The 17,721-nt window shown below is 45.5% G+C and overlaps 1 protein-coding gene across 1 annotated transcript in view; it reads left to right on the top strand.

Annotated features, from left to right (window-relative positions):
* LOC144122935 (RYamide receptor-like) overlaps positions 1-17,721 on the top strand; it is a 94,535-nt gene that overhangs the window by 19,996 nt on the left and 56,818 nt on the right. Inside the window, exon 4 of the mRNA XM_077655892.1 lies at positions 2,577-2,732. Within this exon, the coding sequence (XP_077512018.1) occupies positions 2,577-2,732 (156 nt within the window). The remainder of the gene's footprint in view (positions 1-2,576; positions 2,733-17,721) is intronic.

Below are 17,721 nucleotides of genomic sequence, written 5' to 3' on the forward strand. Positions count from 1 at the left end.
CGTCTGCAACATCGCTGAACGTAAGTTGGCGTTGTTATCGGACAGTTGCGCAGACGGTAATTTACGTTTTTCATTTCTTTTATTCAGGCACTGCAAGAACCGCGAGATGCCGCTGATAGGTTTAAAGTTTTCTGCATCAAATAAATAAAAGTGATGAGCTAAAATAAACCTTGCTGTGTTTCTGTTCGCACACTTCGCAGACGAGGTTTCCGTAGCTTCGCCATTGTACGAAGCGCACACATGCCCACACTGACGCCTGAAAACTTACAAGTTAACTCGCGAGCTCAATGCAGAACCACACCACCGCGGCTATCGAGAACCGTAAGGGACGTCGAGAAACAACCTCTTTCATGTCCAGCGCGTCGATGTAGTAGCGCTAGTACACTATAGTAGCGCATCGCTGGCGACTGGCCATCGGTGCAAAAGACCGGTTTCACGCTGCCTGGCAATACACACGATCACGGTGCACGGAGCTTAAGTAGCTAATACAGAGTTCTAGAATACGAAATGCACGTTTGCGCGCAGTAAACGCAAGCATTTTGCAGGACATTATGGTTTATGTTACATCATTCAACATACTCAGAGGAGATAACTCCGTTAATAGTGGCTCCATCCGGTCTGAATGAAGAGCACAATTTATACAACAACGTTGCCTCCGCGATCAGCTCAACAGCGCCGCGGAGGCCGCAACAAACCGGTGCTAGTTAGGTTTAGGAGCTACAAAATCATCCAATAAAATTTAAAAAAAAACAGGCCAAATTTACCGTTATTCCAATCCCTTATAGGCAAGATAAGACGAAGTAAAAGCCCCATACCCAGTTCATAGCTAGTTCACATGTCGAAAAACGCAGTAACATTGACGAGTTCACTTCGAAGCGAGAGGCTCCGCTTCCAAGCGCGTCGCCATGTTGGCTGTCCTTGAGCGTCTGCTAGGTGTTTGACGTCACGACGTCGGCTCCTGCGACCCTTTTTGCTGCATCCGAACCATCACATCTGCTTCCGGTGTTTCTACCAATCAGATTGTGGCCACTGCGATAGATTGTGACGCTTTTTGTTATGACGTAAACTCGGACTACGGCCCCCTGACGAAAGTAACCGACGAAAGTGGCGAAGCAAATGAACATTCAGAGACACTGCCGGTACCGAACTTATTAACGTGTGGGTTTCGAATAGTTGGTAATCCATTCTTGTCACAAGGCGCGCATTAAACGACGAAGACGAGAAAAGACGCAGAAAACCGCTTTCTGTCTTTTTCTGTTTATAACGCTTGTCTGTATCTTTTCTCGTCTTCATCGTTTTTTGCGTGATTTGTGACAAGAAACGTATGGACATTGCGTCGCCGCTGGCTACCCTGTGGCAGCCACAACCATTAAGGCAATGTCAAAGCGGTGACGCTCCGCTCATTCGTCGCACTGCCATCGCACAGTTTTTTTTTCCGAGAGTGAAGCAGAGGTGATGAAGCTCGTGAGTCGTGTCAAGCGGGTATTCGTTGTACGCCATCTACTGGCGCTGGCGCCGGTCCGCCAATCCGGAATGGGCGTCGGGAGAGCTTATGCGTGTGAGTGGCATCATGGGTGTGGCTCTGCCAAGACGACGGTGACGTCATCAGCTAGCACCTGTTCACAGCCACTGCTGTGTGTCGTGATGTCATAACAATGGAAAGACGCGCACCCCGGTACAAGCTCAGTGATCTGCCAATTGACGACGCCAACTGTATCGCTTTCTTTGTGTGTGATAAGGAGCGAAATAAGAATTCATTTCACAAGGCATACTGCGTTTACTTTTTTTTTGGAATGCCACTGTTTGACAAAGGCTGTGACACAGCTTCTTTGATGCATGGCAAAGACCACTTGCAACCTAATTTTACTAGACCAAAAGTGCATTTCAAGCCTAAACATTACAACATACAAAAAACCGCGCCGTTAGGACGCCGATCACAGCCGGGGGTAGCACGTGCTAGCATTCAAACTGCATGAGCTTAAAACTGAAACCGGAAGTAACCCTCTGGTATCTACTCCAACTGCTTGGTGCGCCACAGTAAATGGGGCTGCTGGGCCCTATGGAAGTGTCCGCTCTTTATCAATTTCTTTTTCTATGCTCAGTGCTCGTAGTTTAAGTAGAGTGGACATTCGGAGCACGTGGCTAGTATAGTATTGAAGGAATCGTGCCACGTCGCAAAGTACACATGTTTTCAGCCCACACATCAGCAGCAGAGGAGGCTAGTTTGGTGGTTCATGGGGAAAGTAACTTTGCGCCACTAGGCGGAACACTAAGCAAACTTGCACTGAGACAACCCACAATTCAGCATGGCTGCGCTTGTCGAACTAATTAGGCGGCGCTATGGACCGTGGAATTAGGTGGAAGAGTGTGTTCGACGCGCCAAGAAAAACAGGTTTTTGGGCGGTGGCCGTTTAAGACAGTCATTCATCTCCTTAGCAGCGTTCTTTCCCTCTCTTTTGAAATATAGTCGTAAAAACGCAGTTTACTGTGTACTACTTGTATCTCACTAATACAAGCTCCTCATTGGTATAGCGACGATGAGAAGTATGCCCACGAACTCAAATTTTATTTTTTAGGTGTACACAGCGGTGATCTTCACGGTGACCTTCCTGACTCCCATGCTTGTGCTCACCTTCACCTACTCCTCCATCGGCTGGAAAATGTGGCGCCACACTTCACCGGGCAACGCCGACATTCAGCGCGACCAACAGCAGCTGACCGCGAAGATGAAGGTGAGTAAGCATTTTTTAAAATTATTATATAATTGGGTATGTGCCAAATGTTTACAACTCTTGCTTCAATAAATGGGGATGATAAAAAGGAAGCTACTGAACTGTATCAAAAAAACGTTAACGATTCGTGGTTTTAATCATATATATGTTCGAGTTGAACCGGACGAAATGTACATGTCACAATGTTCATTTCATAACAAACAAAATCATCACTGACTATATCGTTGGCGAGAGAACGTCCACGCATAAAATGCACTGCAAGAAAGGCGTTTCGTATCCTAAGACGGTTAACAAACACTGACAGCCACACAAGAATCTTTGAAAGCGCCCCTCAACAGCCAGTTTTCTTTCCTGATCCTTTCTTCATGAGCCACAGCGCGCCCGGCTTTCTTTGCCTCCCGCGCGACCAGCGCTCACCAGGTGCTGAAAAAGACAGGATGGTGCCAGCACGTGCTACATAGACCATCGGCCTTGGCGGCGTCACCGCCTCCGCCCACCACCAAGTTGAACAACAAGAAATCAAAGCTCGTTAGTGGCCGTGCTGGTACATGGCGCCATGGAGCCTGTGCTGTGGGGTTCGCTCGCATTACGTAATGACAAAAACTCAGGAGGCGCTGTCACCTCGCTTATAGAGTGCCAATGACCATGAGTGCACCTGCGGCTCTAGGGCTGCAGGGCAGAACTCAGGCACCTTCGCGCCGCGCGATGGCTTCGCCCACCACAGGGCCACGATGACCATGAAGGAAGGAAAACTCAGGAGAGGCACTCGCTATCCGAGCTGCACGCCATAAATTTTGCCGGAAGTCACGCGCTTTCGCAAAGACTACTAGGAGTCTTTGTTCGACGGCGCAGCCAATAGTAACGCTGGGCGCAGCGGCGTCGTCTACTGCAGTGACTGCAGCGCATGCGCAAGCGCACTGAGACGGTGGGCAAGTAGGACGATGGGGGAGCAGGGGGAGCAGGCTTCAAAAAAAGGTGACCTAACCGCCTCTCCTGAGTTCTTTCCTTCCTCCGTGATGCAGACGCTGTTGTCGACGCATGCGCTGCTCCGGCGGCAGCGCAGCCCCAAGGCACCGGGGGTAAGTAGAAAGTTCCGCCAAACTTCGTTCAGATTCACCTCCATTTTCTCCCTCCGTCCTGGCGCCAAGGTCAACCGCGGAATGCCGTCAACGGGACCTAAAAGCATTTATTGCTGAAAATATAACAATTAGGAGACACCAAGCAGCAAACCCTTCATAAGCCACCGCGGTGGCTCAAGGGTTTCGGTGCTCGGCTGCTGACCCAGAAGACGCGGGTTTGATTCTGGCCGCGGCGGTCGCATTTCGATGGAGGCGGAATGCTAAAGGTCTGTGTACTGTGTGACGTCAGTACACGGTAAATAACCCCAGGTGGTCGAAGATATCTGGAGCTTTCCACTACGGCGCCCCTCATAGCCTGAGTCACTTTGGGACGTTAAACGCCATAACCCAAGGCAGTAAGAATTTAAGGATAAGGATAAGAATTTATTGGGTACATATTAGATAAGTACATAAATTCGGTATAAAGGCGAGAGTCCTAAAGTCAAGCGTCTGTCACGGGACCCATATTCCAGGCGCCAAATGTGACCAGAAAATAAATGACCGTTACGGCTACAAAGAAGCATAAACGGCAAAGGACTTCTCTGAGATGGTGCTTAATCAGCTGGTTTACTTCCCGAAAAAAAATGAGAGCTTAAGGGGAACCGTCCGGATTGTTTTAATAGGCGAATTACATACGCGGGAAGTCTTTGTTGGTTGCAGAGAAAAAAAGATAGTGGTTGTAATTCTTTTCTTAAGGAAAACACAGGGAGAAAAAAGGTCATTGCATGCACCTTGCGTGCATGTCTGATACGATTTAAATCTGAAGGCAAGCGAACGAATAGAAAGTTATTGGGTCATAAACATGAGGGTAGTGACATGCTGGTAAATTTTAATTGAGTGAGCAGAACGGATAGGGGCATGTAATTGGAAAAGCTACTTTGAGCGGACTCGTTCAAGGTAGTTGCGCGAACGCGGTTGTCATGGGCAACGGCAGCAGCACCTGGCAAGCGGATGATGCTCCCGGGGGAACAACGAGGATAATCGTAGGCGACTGGAAAAGCAAAAGACAGATATAAAGGTGCTTCAATAAGTCCGACACAATGCCGTTTAAACATATTTCCCGAATACGAAATAGGTTAATTTTAAACACGGAGTCTAATAAGTGCTGCAGACGTGGCCCACCAAATGTAACTTTTCCCTTCCTGTGCAAAAATATCATCAAATCCACCCTAAGAGAACTTGGCGCCAGCGTCGACACTCTAAATGGACAAGCATTGTTTTCCACTAGCTAGAATTTTAAGTTAGGAAAGAAGAGAAAGTAACGCGAAACCAAATCCGCAGATCCGTTTTGCGGCAAGCGTCGAGATGCTGACTCCTAACGTATTTTGGACGTAGACAACGCATAGCCTCCTGCAGATATCTGACCTGGGGAGAACAAGATAATGGCACTTACCTGCCGTGGCTTCAGCACACGAACTGTGATGCCATTGCATAGAAATATACCACACCTCTGGACCCTTTATAAGGCGCAGGCTGCATGCGTCTCTTACATGCTTTGTTTTTGATTTTATGGGGATTTAACGTCCCAAAGCGACTCAGTCTATAAGGGACGCCGTAATGGAAGGCTCCGAATAATTTCCACTACCTGTGGCTCGTTAGCCCTTTCCCCACCGCGAAAATGAATAAAATTGAATAAAATAACCCTAATTTTTTCTCGCTAAGCTCATAGAGCTTTTTTCCCGGAATCAGGTAGCGCCATTATTTCAATTCAGTAAAGTTTGTTTCACAAATTGCGTCAAAAAATTAGTACCTTGCGGAAAAGTGTCTTGTCGGACTGGGTACGCTATGAAAAAAGAATATGAAGCAAAAATAATCTAAACGCTGCAGAAAACATCCACATCAATAACGGCAACACTTCTATCGCTTCTAAAGCACAGTTAGTAGGCCACCTTCGTATGGTAGAATTCGAAGCAAGGCGCTGCACAGATGCCAACTCGACACCGTTCTCACCAGTACTTCCTTTCTTCTGTGAAGCACTTTCGTTGGAGCCGCCGCGGTAGCTGAGTGGTTATGGCGCTCGGCTGCTGGCCCGAAAGACGCGGTTTCGATCCCGGCCGCGGCGGTCGAATTTAGATGGAGGCGAAATTCTAGAGGCCCGTGTGCTTTGCGATGTCAGTGCACGTTAAAGAATCCCAGGTGGTCGCAATTTCCGGAGCCCTTCACTACGGCGTATCTCATAGCCTGAGTCGCTTTGGGACGTTATACCCCCATAAACCAAACCAAACCATAAATCAAGCACCTTAGATGCCAAACTGGCAGCACACTATGTATGCAGAAGAGAGGCAGGCGTACAGGCAGCTACGTTCCACACGCTGGTGACCGGCGCGGCAGTATAGAAAAAGGCCAGACGCAAATGGCACAACATGGACAAGTGTGGCCATATAGTGCCAGCAATAGCAAATAGATGCAAATAGAACGAGTACAGTCGTCATCGATAAACTCTGTGAGCAATTTCTGTTCATGACGACTGCGGTCGTCATTGGCTATACTAGTACAAAATCTTAAGACGACCATACTCGTCAGCCCGGGAGAAACGGTTAACTGGCAATGACATAGCGCAGTACACGGGCCTCTAGCATTTCGCCTCCATCGAAACGCAGCCGACACGGCCGCTGCGCTTGTTAAAGAACCCCAGGTGGTCGAAGTTATCCAGCCCCCCCCCCCCTTCCACTACGCCGTCCATCATAATTTGAGCCGCTTTGTGACGTTAAACCTCATAAAGCAGCCATTCGGGGCGGTATTGGCCGTAAGATGCCCCTCTCACTAAGATGTATTGCTATCGTGATCAATGAAAGGGATTTCAGGGGTCACCTGCATTTAAATCTCAGAATATTAACACTATCACATTCCGCCTCCATCGAAATACGACGGCTACGTCGAGATCGAACCCTCAAGACTCCCAATCAGCAGCCGCACGCCACAACCACTCAGCCACAGTTGCGGTTGAACTGTTGGAACTATGTAAAGAAACTATTGTACAAAGGTAAAAGAATATATGACGCAAGCTTTATCTCAGAGGTGATAAGCTGCTTGCTCCATTTGCCAATATTTATATTTGCAGTGGTCACGTGAGTGAGGAAGACCTTCTAACACTACAACAGTATGGAAGAGCGGCTAGGTAGCTTAATGCATAACATGGGAAAATGCGCCATCAAGCTCTCGAGTTGCATGTGCCCAGGTCCTGTGCCAAACTGCTACTCCGAAAAATGCTGTAACTTTGTCGAAAATATGTGTGTAAAGCTGGCGCCAGTTTCATTGGAAAGGTAACTGAAGATATTTAGTTTCAATTCGAATGGCTTTCACCACTTGTCACTTTATTGGAGAGTTTTTACTACAGCGTGACCGCTGAGGCGGAAAATTCATGAGGGGTAAAAGCATGCATTGCGGATAAGGTATTTGCGACTCTTTAAACAGTGTCACAGCGTTTGTTTTAAGCGAAAAAAGCTTTGCAGGTCTAAAATATAGCGGTGCTCCTTTTATTATAATTTCATATAGGATCCCCATGAACTACTGACCTTTAATTATCTCCATAAATTACAGGCAGCGCTGCTTCAGGTCATGGTCCGAGAAATTTTCACTTTCGAGCTTGCCAGAGCAGTCTTTCTTCAAGATACATGTCAGGGGTTAATATCAATTTTTCTGCGTAGTTGGCCAAGTCCAGCTTTCTAGGGCAAAAATTTTGAAAATTCGGAAACCGTAAGACACTGTCATGGAAATATTGAACGTGATGGTCCATTATTCTGATATATAAGCAAAATCTTTCTTTTAAAGTGTTTCCTGCGAACGCATAGAACAGTTAAGACTGCCATAAAAAGCCAATGGGGAATGCTTTTGAGGATAGCAAAAACGTGAATAGAAAAAAAAACTACAAGAAAGCCGTCGGGTGATCTGCTGATATATTCATTGCTGTAATGAAATCTTACATTGTATTAAAAAATTGCGTTCATAAAGGGCTTCCCGCTCAGAAATGCTCTTGTCCAGAATTGCTGGGTATCACGTCGTGTTTCAGAAGGAGGCTTGGTTTATGGTTTATTGGCGCTTAACGTCTCAAAGCGACTCAGGCTATGAGCGATGCCGTAGTGAAGGGCTTGGGAAATTTCGACCAGCTGGGGTTCTTTAACATGCACCGACACCGCACAGTACGCGGGCCTCTAGCATTTCGTCTCCATCAAAATGCGACCGCCACAGCCGGGACCGAACCCGCGTCTTTCGGTTCAGCAGCCGATCGCCATGACTACTGAGGCACCACGGCAGCCCTCAGGAAGAGGCACTACAAATGATTCGCTTTTCACAAGAAAAATTGGGACAGGGCTAGAAATAAGAGGTTGTCGGATACAACAGCATAGTTTTTGTGGTGCGTGCCGTATTGGCGCCAGTAGCAGGCTTAATTTTGTCCGACCATGGCTGCAAACTCACAATTCGTGACGTAGTACAGTGATTTCGGTATCTCTGTTCTTGGTAAAACATCCATTTGGCCATATTCAGGTGCAAACGTACGGAGGGCACTTATGACTACTTACTTGCTTTGAATGCGAAAGCATTCTAACTCTTCCTTTTTATTTTTTAGTTATTTTTCTTTCTTTTAATGACACACCTACTCATTCGTAAGGAAACACATATACTAGGTTCAGCTTTGTGAGCTGCATTGTCGCCTTGGAATCTGGACGTCCTGGGGTCCATTCCCCCTTACCTTCGGAAGACATTTTGCTTTCCTTTGATACCAGAGTGACATTTCCTGAGATTTTTGGCACCACTGCTGCCGGTAAACGCCGGCGCCGAGTTTTGTTGCCAATGAGCCGTATAATGAATTCGCATTAAAACTACATGCGAGCTTGATGCTTCCAAGCTCTTCCGACGGCCATTAAAAGCAATCGTATGAATCAGCGTAGTGTCTTCGGCGCACTGCTTGCTGTGCTCTTCAGTAGATCAATCGTTCAAACTGTGCAGTCTAACCCTCTTTTGGCCGATACGTGTACCACACGCGACGACATGCTATACCGAAGGAATCGTTACCGACACAGTTGCTTAGCAAGATAGAAAGTTCGGAATGTACTCGCGCTCCAAAACGGGCTCAAATTAAAAAAAAATCGCGGCTGTCAGCTGCCTCGACACATTGCGCTCCGTTTGTCGACAGTAGGTTTCATATCTGCCGTCAAGCAGCGCTTTGGCTGTCTCGTGACTTGGACAGCAAACTCGTGCGGGCGGGCGGTTCCAAGTGTAGGGTTGCAGGCTCTCTGTCCACGTCCAAGCAACGTTCAAGAGCGTCGCGTGCGTGCGTTCCGCTTGAGACCGGAGTCGTCAGTAACGCCAGAGAGGGTATAAACGTAGGCTTTTTTGTAAGATGAGCAAAAGTACAGCGGGTAAAGGTTGGGAAACACAGCGCAGACACAACACGCACCGAAACGCGACGTCCATCGCCTTGTTTACGGCCAGGACCCCGCCCTTGCCGCAGCAATTTTACCCTCGGGCGTTGCCGCCATCGGGTGCGGCGGTGACCGGCGACATCGGTGTTGTTTCTTTCTTTCCTTCCTTGGTATTTTCTTCACGCGTATTTTTGTTTCCTGGCTGCTTTTCGATCGTACGGCGACGTCTCGAGTGCCTTATACCGGCGAACTATTACCCATCGCTGAAGGGCATGCTCGAGTGCCATCTGTCGGGGCATTTTCAATCATAAGAACGTTCCGAGAGGCATGGCGCCTGTAAACGATAGTCATTCAGCTAGGCGACCGAGCAAAACATGGCTGCGATGTCGCTTGCGATGGCCCTGGGGCACTGGAGACCTTAGTCCCTGGGAAACAGGCCCATCGGTGCGCACTTAAGGTGCTACTTTCTTGCGGAGTGCAGTGAACTCGATGCACTAAAACTATTGCATTTACTGGGGGAGAAAAATGCGCGCTTTGAAATGAAGCAAGTAATGTGCACATAGCAAAGCTCGAGGACTCAGGCGGTGGGCAGCTCTGAAACAATTTTGTTGCACCAGAAAACAGTTTACTTTGAGTGTGAATGCTTATCACCACAGGATTTTACATCCCGCGTGTAATACCGCTGTCACACGGCCACTTTTGATCGCGTTCGGGTCGATAGGATTTTTTGGGGTTTGGTCAATTCAGTCGACAACTTAACACGGACCTATACGATCCCAAGCCGGTTACTGAAGCGCAATAGAACGTTAAAACATTAAAACGGAAACTATAAATGAAAGGAACAAAAAAGTTTCTGTGAAATTAATAGAATTTGCAAATTACTTTTTGTTTTATTTAGTGTGGCTTGAGTTCCAAAAATCTGTCAACACCACGTGGCTGCCTGGGCACTAAACAAACGCAACATTCGTGTGCACGGGCTGGTCGTGCGGTATTTTGCGGGCTGTTGTGATCAAACCTGCTCTAGCTGCTTCTCAGGCACGGAATTTTCGATTAGAAATACACTTCTTTATTATTGTTCGATTATGAATGCATTCCTTTTTTACCTTGTATGGCACTACGTGTGCATGCAGCACCACCAATCACTTAGCCGGCCAACACTTCGATAGCGATCCAGCGGAAACGAATAACAGAGTTGCATGCGCAACACGCTCGGTGCTTCAATCGGGACTGAACCTCATTAAGATTGGGAGTGCCCGCCTGACAACGTTATAACACGGTCCCCAATTAAAGAAATTTTCTAGCCCACTACGCAGAATCGCAGAACTAATACTGCGATTTACAGCTAAAAGCAGTTCCCTTCACCGCTAAAATTAAGAGCGTGCGTAGAAATCTCCCCAGGTCCGCAAACCTCGTCAGTGCATCTGGCACTCTTCCCGCCAATTCCACAATTTTCACTCTTCGCTCCACATCGCCTACCTTTGCGTACATTGGTCCAGTAGGCGCTCTCCCCGGATTGGGGCAATCACACAGTGGCGCAATAGTGCAGCTTTGACAATGAATGAAATGAGATGCATGCGCATCCCGTGACTTCATGGGCTGAAGTGGAGGGCTTTAAGATCTTACACAGGGGCAATAAATGACTAATGACAGTGAGTCGAAACGTTTACTCCGGAAAAGAAAATAAGTAGCTCCAAATAGCCTCGAAATAGGGGTCGAATTTCGATGGAGCCAAAAATCTAGGTGCCCGTGCAGTGTGCGATGTCAGTGCACGTTAAAGAACCCCGTGTGGTCAAAATCTGCGGAGTGCTTCACTAACTGCGGTGTCCCTCATAGCCTGAGTCTCTATGGGGCGTTAAACAACCCCCCCCCCCCCCCCCATACATAAATTAAACCGCAATAAAAATGAGGCGGTACCGCTCCATTTTATTCACGTTTTAAACAAAATTCAACATGCTGCGCCAACAAAATCAGCACTGCAACCCGAGGCTGCCACAAACGTAACTCCCTTTTAAGTTGAACTACCTTACCTCCGATATCACGCCAAACTAAGGGTAACATTCATCCGCAGGTACACCCCTCAACGGCACGCGTGGCGCAATGCGCCCCTTGTGCCATCCGTTCGTCGTTAGTGTGCCACAGCTGCCAAGCCATCTTGCGACGCGTTTCGCAAGGTTCTCACCTGCCATGATATACGTTCGTTCCGACTCCACACGTCATTTTTATCTCGTGGCGGACTTTCCAGCGGCGGCACTTTTGGGGCTAAGCTCTGCATACTTTCTTTTCGAATGGTTAATCCTAAGGTAGTAGTGGTATGCATCCTTCTTTATTTCTCCTCCTACCAAGGACATCTGCCTTCTCAGACGCAGCATCACACCTCCAGTTGCTTACACGGGGGTGGTATGTTTATTGATTGTTGTAAAAAAAAATGATATTATGCGCACAGAAATGTCGCAAAGTCCTTCACTCTGATGAGGCGTTTACGCTTCACACAATATTTAAGCGCTCGCCGACGGTACGACTCTGGCAGTTTTCATTTTAAAGCTTCTTTTTCGTCGCAATCATTCTAGTAGCCATAAGTCAGTTCCATAATCTAGGAAGTCTGCGTTCTTGCAATATCTGGTCTTATAACAAGAAAATTACTGCTCCAAATAATAACAATAACAGAAACAAGTTATTCACAGTTCTTTATAAAAGCAGTTACAGACTTCGTTCCCCTAAGAAAGACAGTTCTCGCGTTATGCCCGAATGTCAACAACAAAATTTAGCCGCAAAATTGAACGGCTGTAGAAAGAAGAACAAAATGCACAGTTCTCAGCCTAAACACTATAGTAAGGGCGGGTAAATTGCTACCTAAATGTCTATACCAGTAAGCAAACACTGCATAATTTGTCGATATATACTTTATTTACCATTTCTCCTGCATCACATGTCGATTTAGCGGAGCAAATTTACAAACAGAGAGCACTTGATATTGATATCGAATAATGCCGATATTAATATCGATACCGGTTTGAGTGGCGGTTTGAATTCGGCGTTTCGTGCGTAAAGCCCAAAGCTTTCTGTATGTGGCGGCTCTCCCCTCGTTTGCTTTTCAGCTCACTTGGTTTCCCGGGTTTTTCGGTTGCGATGTGAGTGCACGCTGCAGGTTCCCGGGAGGTGGGAATTATTCCAGAGCTTTCCACAACGTTGCCACTTTCTTTCTTTCACTCCCTCCTCCGTTTCCCTGACTGCGCATTGAGGTACTCAGCGAGAAGTGAGACAGTTAATGCGCCTTTCTTATCCTCAAAAACCAATTCGTTTCTCAAGCATTGAAGATATGAAGAGCACTTTTGTAGTATTATAAAGTTGGGTTATTTTGTTGTTTAAAGCTTCCCGTGGGATATGCGGTGCGGCGAAAATTAGTCATTTAAACCATTATTCCTCTTTCCCGCCTTTTTTTTTCACAATATTCGGGTGCCCAGTTTGGGAGAGCGGCCTGTAGAGGAGCGCGGCCCATAGTCGTTTGTATAAGGTATAGAACATGAATGATTACAAATTTTAACAATATTTCTCTCGCCGCTTTTTAAATTAAAAAACATACAAATTAAAAATATAACGCTTATTTATAGCTTAAACTGCTAATTGGTAAGAACAGGAAGTCGCGTTCGAGTATTTTTTACCGTTTTTTACAGCTAATAATGTACCTACAGGTACTACTACTCCTAAATATAGTAACATAAATGGTAGTATCAATAACAATCATTCAGTGCGCATTTATTGCTCCTTCATTGAAATGAGTCCGCTCGGTCAGAACCGAAGCCACAATCTTGGGATTAGAAGCCGAACGCCAAGGCCATTGAGCCACTGCGGCGGATCCGACATCTATTGAACGTGCGCAACAGCAAGCATGCAATCGTGATACTGCAACACTTAAACAAAAGAAAGTAAGCACATTACACGTGGAAGACTGTAGGCAATGAAAGGCATAAGTGCAGTAAGTAAAACAGCAAAAGAAGCCGGCGCGAAGGGTGCAGACTATAATGAAGGCTATCCCACAAAAGGTTTATCGAAACAGTCTTCCTCGGAATTTATACAACAGCAATATTCACAGGACCGATTTTCATAATCATATTAAACAAAAGTCCCCAAGCAAAGAGCCAACATACCAATTCGGAAAAATGCTTAGTACCATAATTGTAACAACTCAGTAAAAGCTGTAAAAGGAGGCTCATACGCGCTTTTATACAAACCAGAGTGTGATTAAGATTTAAATGAAGGTGATGGTAAAATACATATTATAATTATATAATCAGTCTAGCTTTATTTCAAATCTTTAGTGACAACCTTACAACCTGAGCACAGCCGCACAAGAGCAACGTCATATACGAAAATATTTTTAAAATTGCAAAGAAGAAAATTTCCACAAGGGAAGGAGCACCATGTATGAACGATGCCGGTGTATAAGGAATGAAATAGAAGTAGGAATATTAGAACACGAGATACAAGTGCGAGAAACAAAAAAAAACAAGAAGATTAAATACAAAGCGCATTGTAGCAAACGCAGTGTAGGACACCCTAAGGCGGAAACGAATATTGGGTATGAACGAAGCCCGTAATTGAAGGCTAATGCACGGAAAGGGAGGACAGACGTAGAGAGATAAAACTCGGTGCAAAAAACGCAGTCTTATAAATGCAGTGCGGAGTGCAGCAAAACCAATGTAGCGGCCGCAGTTTAGCAAACGCACCAGAATAAACGCTGCGGAGCAGAGACAACCGACCAGAGTTTAGCGCAAGCCACAAGGAATAAAAAAATAAGCAAATAAGCAGTTTATACCCATCTAAAGGGCAGACAGAATAAAAATTCTTCAATTCATCAGCGAACACATATATGGAGCTTGAAAATTATCCTGCATAGTGAGTAATATTTCTATAGTGTCTTCTATCCCTAGGAGCTAGTCAACTAAGGAAAGCATCACTTAAGTAAGAGAATTTCATCAAGCAGATTTGTGCATGACAGGAAGGTTAACGTGTCTAAGTATATCACAGAACAGAATGTCGTCATGAATGAGTTTAGGAAACGAAATATCTGCTCGGATCCGACAGCTGCAGGTTGTCGAGAAAGAAGTCATAAAGAACATGCCAGTCCTGTGTCTAGAGTCCGATGAAGGAAACGTTGCGTTTAAAAGGGTAACTCTTTCTGAACAGGCAAACACATTACAATCACACAATGCAGCAAATCAGAGAGGGGTGAAATAGGAGAAAATAGATCGAATTGTGAAATAGACGGGACGAGGATCACGTTATATGCAGGTGACTACGCGTGTAACAGAGAAATCTGTTCTACGGTTCCCAACCGGCCGGCGGCGTACTGCCAAACCACCTCACACAGGCACGCCCCAGTAGCCGACTACTATAAATGCGATCACGGGATATGACGTTACATCTGCCGACGTGTTGGCTGCGGGAACAGCATAGCACTTGGAAGAAATGGCTTCGCATGTGCGGCCACGGACTTTGTCAAGCTATAGAAAAAAAGTGATTTGAAGGATCTATGCAAGTGGGCAGTGAAGTTGCATATTAAAGATATTAGCAACATAACTTTGCAGAAAATGGGAGAATTTTGCTACATCAGAAAAGAGCAGAATTAAACGCACTCGTTTTCACCGACTCCCTCCCTCAGTGGATAAGAGCTGCGTCTTTGAACGCGTAAGGCACAAGTAACTCTGATTACTTGAAGTATACTACTGCCATATTAAAAAAATCAAAAAATAACAGCAAGCACATCATTTATTATTGTCCCTGGGGATGCGTTACGTTCAAGGTAGCAATCTAAAATGCTTTCGAGCCGAAATCCTAATGAACACCACAAGTGACAAAAACATTCCCCTATGCTTTCATTGTTTTCTGTTACTGTTGGCTTCCTTAATATTCACTTACGTGTGAACAAGCGCCTCATTTCCCTAACATTGTCTGCTCATTTGTTGAACGAGGGTCTCGGTTCTGGCATTCATGATGCCATAAGTAGCAAAGAGGGTTTAAGCACAGCTGCAGCCATTACCTTTTGATCCTGTTCCAAGTCAAACTCTCGGTAATAGAGGACATTTTATGTCGGCCGCTAAGGACGAGGGTGGCGCTGGAGACCACCCTGAAGGTTACGTTAAACGTGACACAAATGCCCCCGAAAGAAGAGCACTGCACAGCCACTGCCGTATTCCGTTGGTATAGCCCTACACACGAGAACGAGCTGCCGTGGGTTGGGATCACATATGGTTGTTCGGCGTATGGTTGTCTCCACTACTTTCTTATCAATTAATTTCAGCCATAGACGTCATCATCAACATCATCATCAGCCTGACTACACCCACTGCAACGAAAAGGCCTCTCCCATGACTCTCCATTTAACATTGTACTTTTTCAGCTGCGGCCACCGTATCTCTGCGAACTTCTTAATCTTATCCGCCCACCTAACATTCTGTCTTCCCCTCTTATTCTAGTTATTTCCCTCTCATGATACGGTTTAGCGGTCACTACCTGCCCTAAGTAGATATATTCCTTTACCACTTCCAGGCCCTTGGTGCCAATTGTGAACTGCTGTTCCCTTGCTAGACTGTTGAACATTACCTTGGTTTTCTGCATGCTATTTTAGACCCAGAGTTCTGCTCTGCCTGTCTAACTCATTGATTATGATTTGTAGTTCACCTCCTGAGTGATTTAGCAAGGCAATGTCATCAGCGAATGGCAGATTATTTAGGTATTCTTCATTTACTCTTATTTCCAACTGTTCCCAATTTAGGTCTCGGAATACCTCCACTAAACAGGATTTGAATAGCATTGGCGAGATCGTGCCTTCTTGCATGACGTCCTTCCTTATTGGAATGTTATTGTTGACTTTACGAATGACTATCGCTGCTATGCAGCCGTTATATGTAGATATCATCAAGCATTATCACATGAGACTATTCTACACCCTGTTTACACAATGCCTGCGTGACTGCGGAGGTTTCCACCTGGTAAAATACTTTCTCGTAATCAATGAAGACCATTCAGATAGGGTGTTGAACTTAAGAATTTATAAAACTTTTAAAACACACGCTTTTTGGGCTATAAGAACGCTTTTTTCGGCTTAGCATTCTCAGCGGTGCAGTACATCAGAATACAGCTAAGACGTGCTAACTAGCAAGCTGGTTAATTAATATAGAAAATTAAGTTTTTAACTATTACCGTTAGACTCTTTAATAATTAAGGGTCGTGTAGTCCACCGTAATTAAAACTTTTCAGAATCCAGAAAACGCAGTTTCCATCGGCGCTGTGGCCCAACAAGTTTTCCTTAAATCACGCCAAAATACATCCGCTTTCGAGAAGCTTGCAGGCAAAGCTCGCTCTAGTGGACGTAACTTGCCGAAATAGCTAAAATTTGTTGGGTCCCAGCGTTAAAAGTAAACTTTTTTTTGAAATTCTAAAGCCTGCTATGAATATTGCTGACGGTGGGCTAGACACCTCAGAATAATTAAGGAGCTTAGCGATAATAGTTAAAAAGTTAACTGTTCAATATTACTTAACCAGCCTGCTCGTTTGTACGTCTTAGCTGTATGCTGGTATACTACGCCACTGACGATGCTATGCAAAAAAAAAAGCGCTCTTCTAACTCAAAAAGCCTATTTTTTAAAATTGTGTAAAGGCTTAGTGGAAAAACCATTTATATATAGGGGTTGGTTATACTCTACGCTTTCTCTATCACCTGATTGATAGTGTGAATATGCTCTGCTGTTCAGTATCCTTTATGGAAGCCTGCCTGATCATATGAGTGAATGAAGTCTAAGGATATCCTGAGTGTATTAATGATTACCTTTGTAAATACCTTGTAGGCAACGGACTGTAAGCTTATCGCTGTGTAATTTTTCATGTCCTTGACGTTTCCTATCCTATGGGTTAAGATATTATCAGCGCGCTTCCAAGGTTCTCGTACGCTCGAGGTCATAAGGCATTACGTATACAGGGTGGCTAGTTTTTCTGACACAATCTCCCCGGCCTCCGCCCTTCAACAGATCTGCTGCTACCTGATCCTCATCAGCTGCTTTCTCCTTCAGCGTTACTCCTAAGACCTGTTTTACTTCCTCTTTAGTTACTGGCGAGATATCCCATTGCTGTGCGCTACTGCCTCTCTCATTAATGGTCTGATTACAATGGCTACTCTATAGATATGTGTAGAACTCTTCATCTACCTTAACTATCTTATCTGCATTGCTAATGACATTACCCTCTTTGTCTCTTAACGCAGACATCTGGTTGTTCCTTTGCCTAGTTTCCTCTACTACACGATTACACTATTTATTTCCCTAAATCAATGCCGCTAATAAAAAAAAATTCCATGGCGCTTTCTATGGTTTCTATGACTGCTGCCTTCCTTATTGTCTACGAGATATGATTTAGCAACACATAGCACCTCACGTATTTCCTGCTCACGGATGCTTCGTTTTTACTGCTCAGATGAGTGGTAGCACGGGGCACTCATAGTGTATCATAATGCTC

This window comes from Amblyomma americanum, chromosome 1, assembly GCF_052857255.1.
Source record: "Amblyomma americanum isolate KBUSLIRL-KWMA chromosome 1, ASM5285725v1, whole genome shotgun sequence".
In the NCBI taxonomy this organism is placed as follows: Eukaryota; Metazoa; Arthropoda; class Arachnida; order Ixodida; family Ixodidae; genus Amblyomma; species Amblyomma americanum.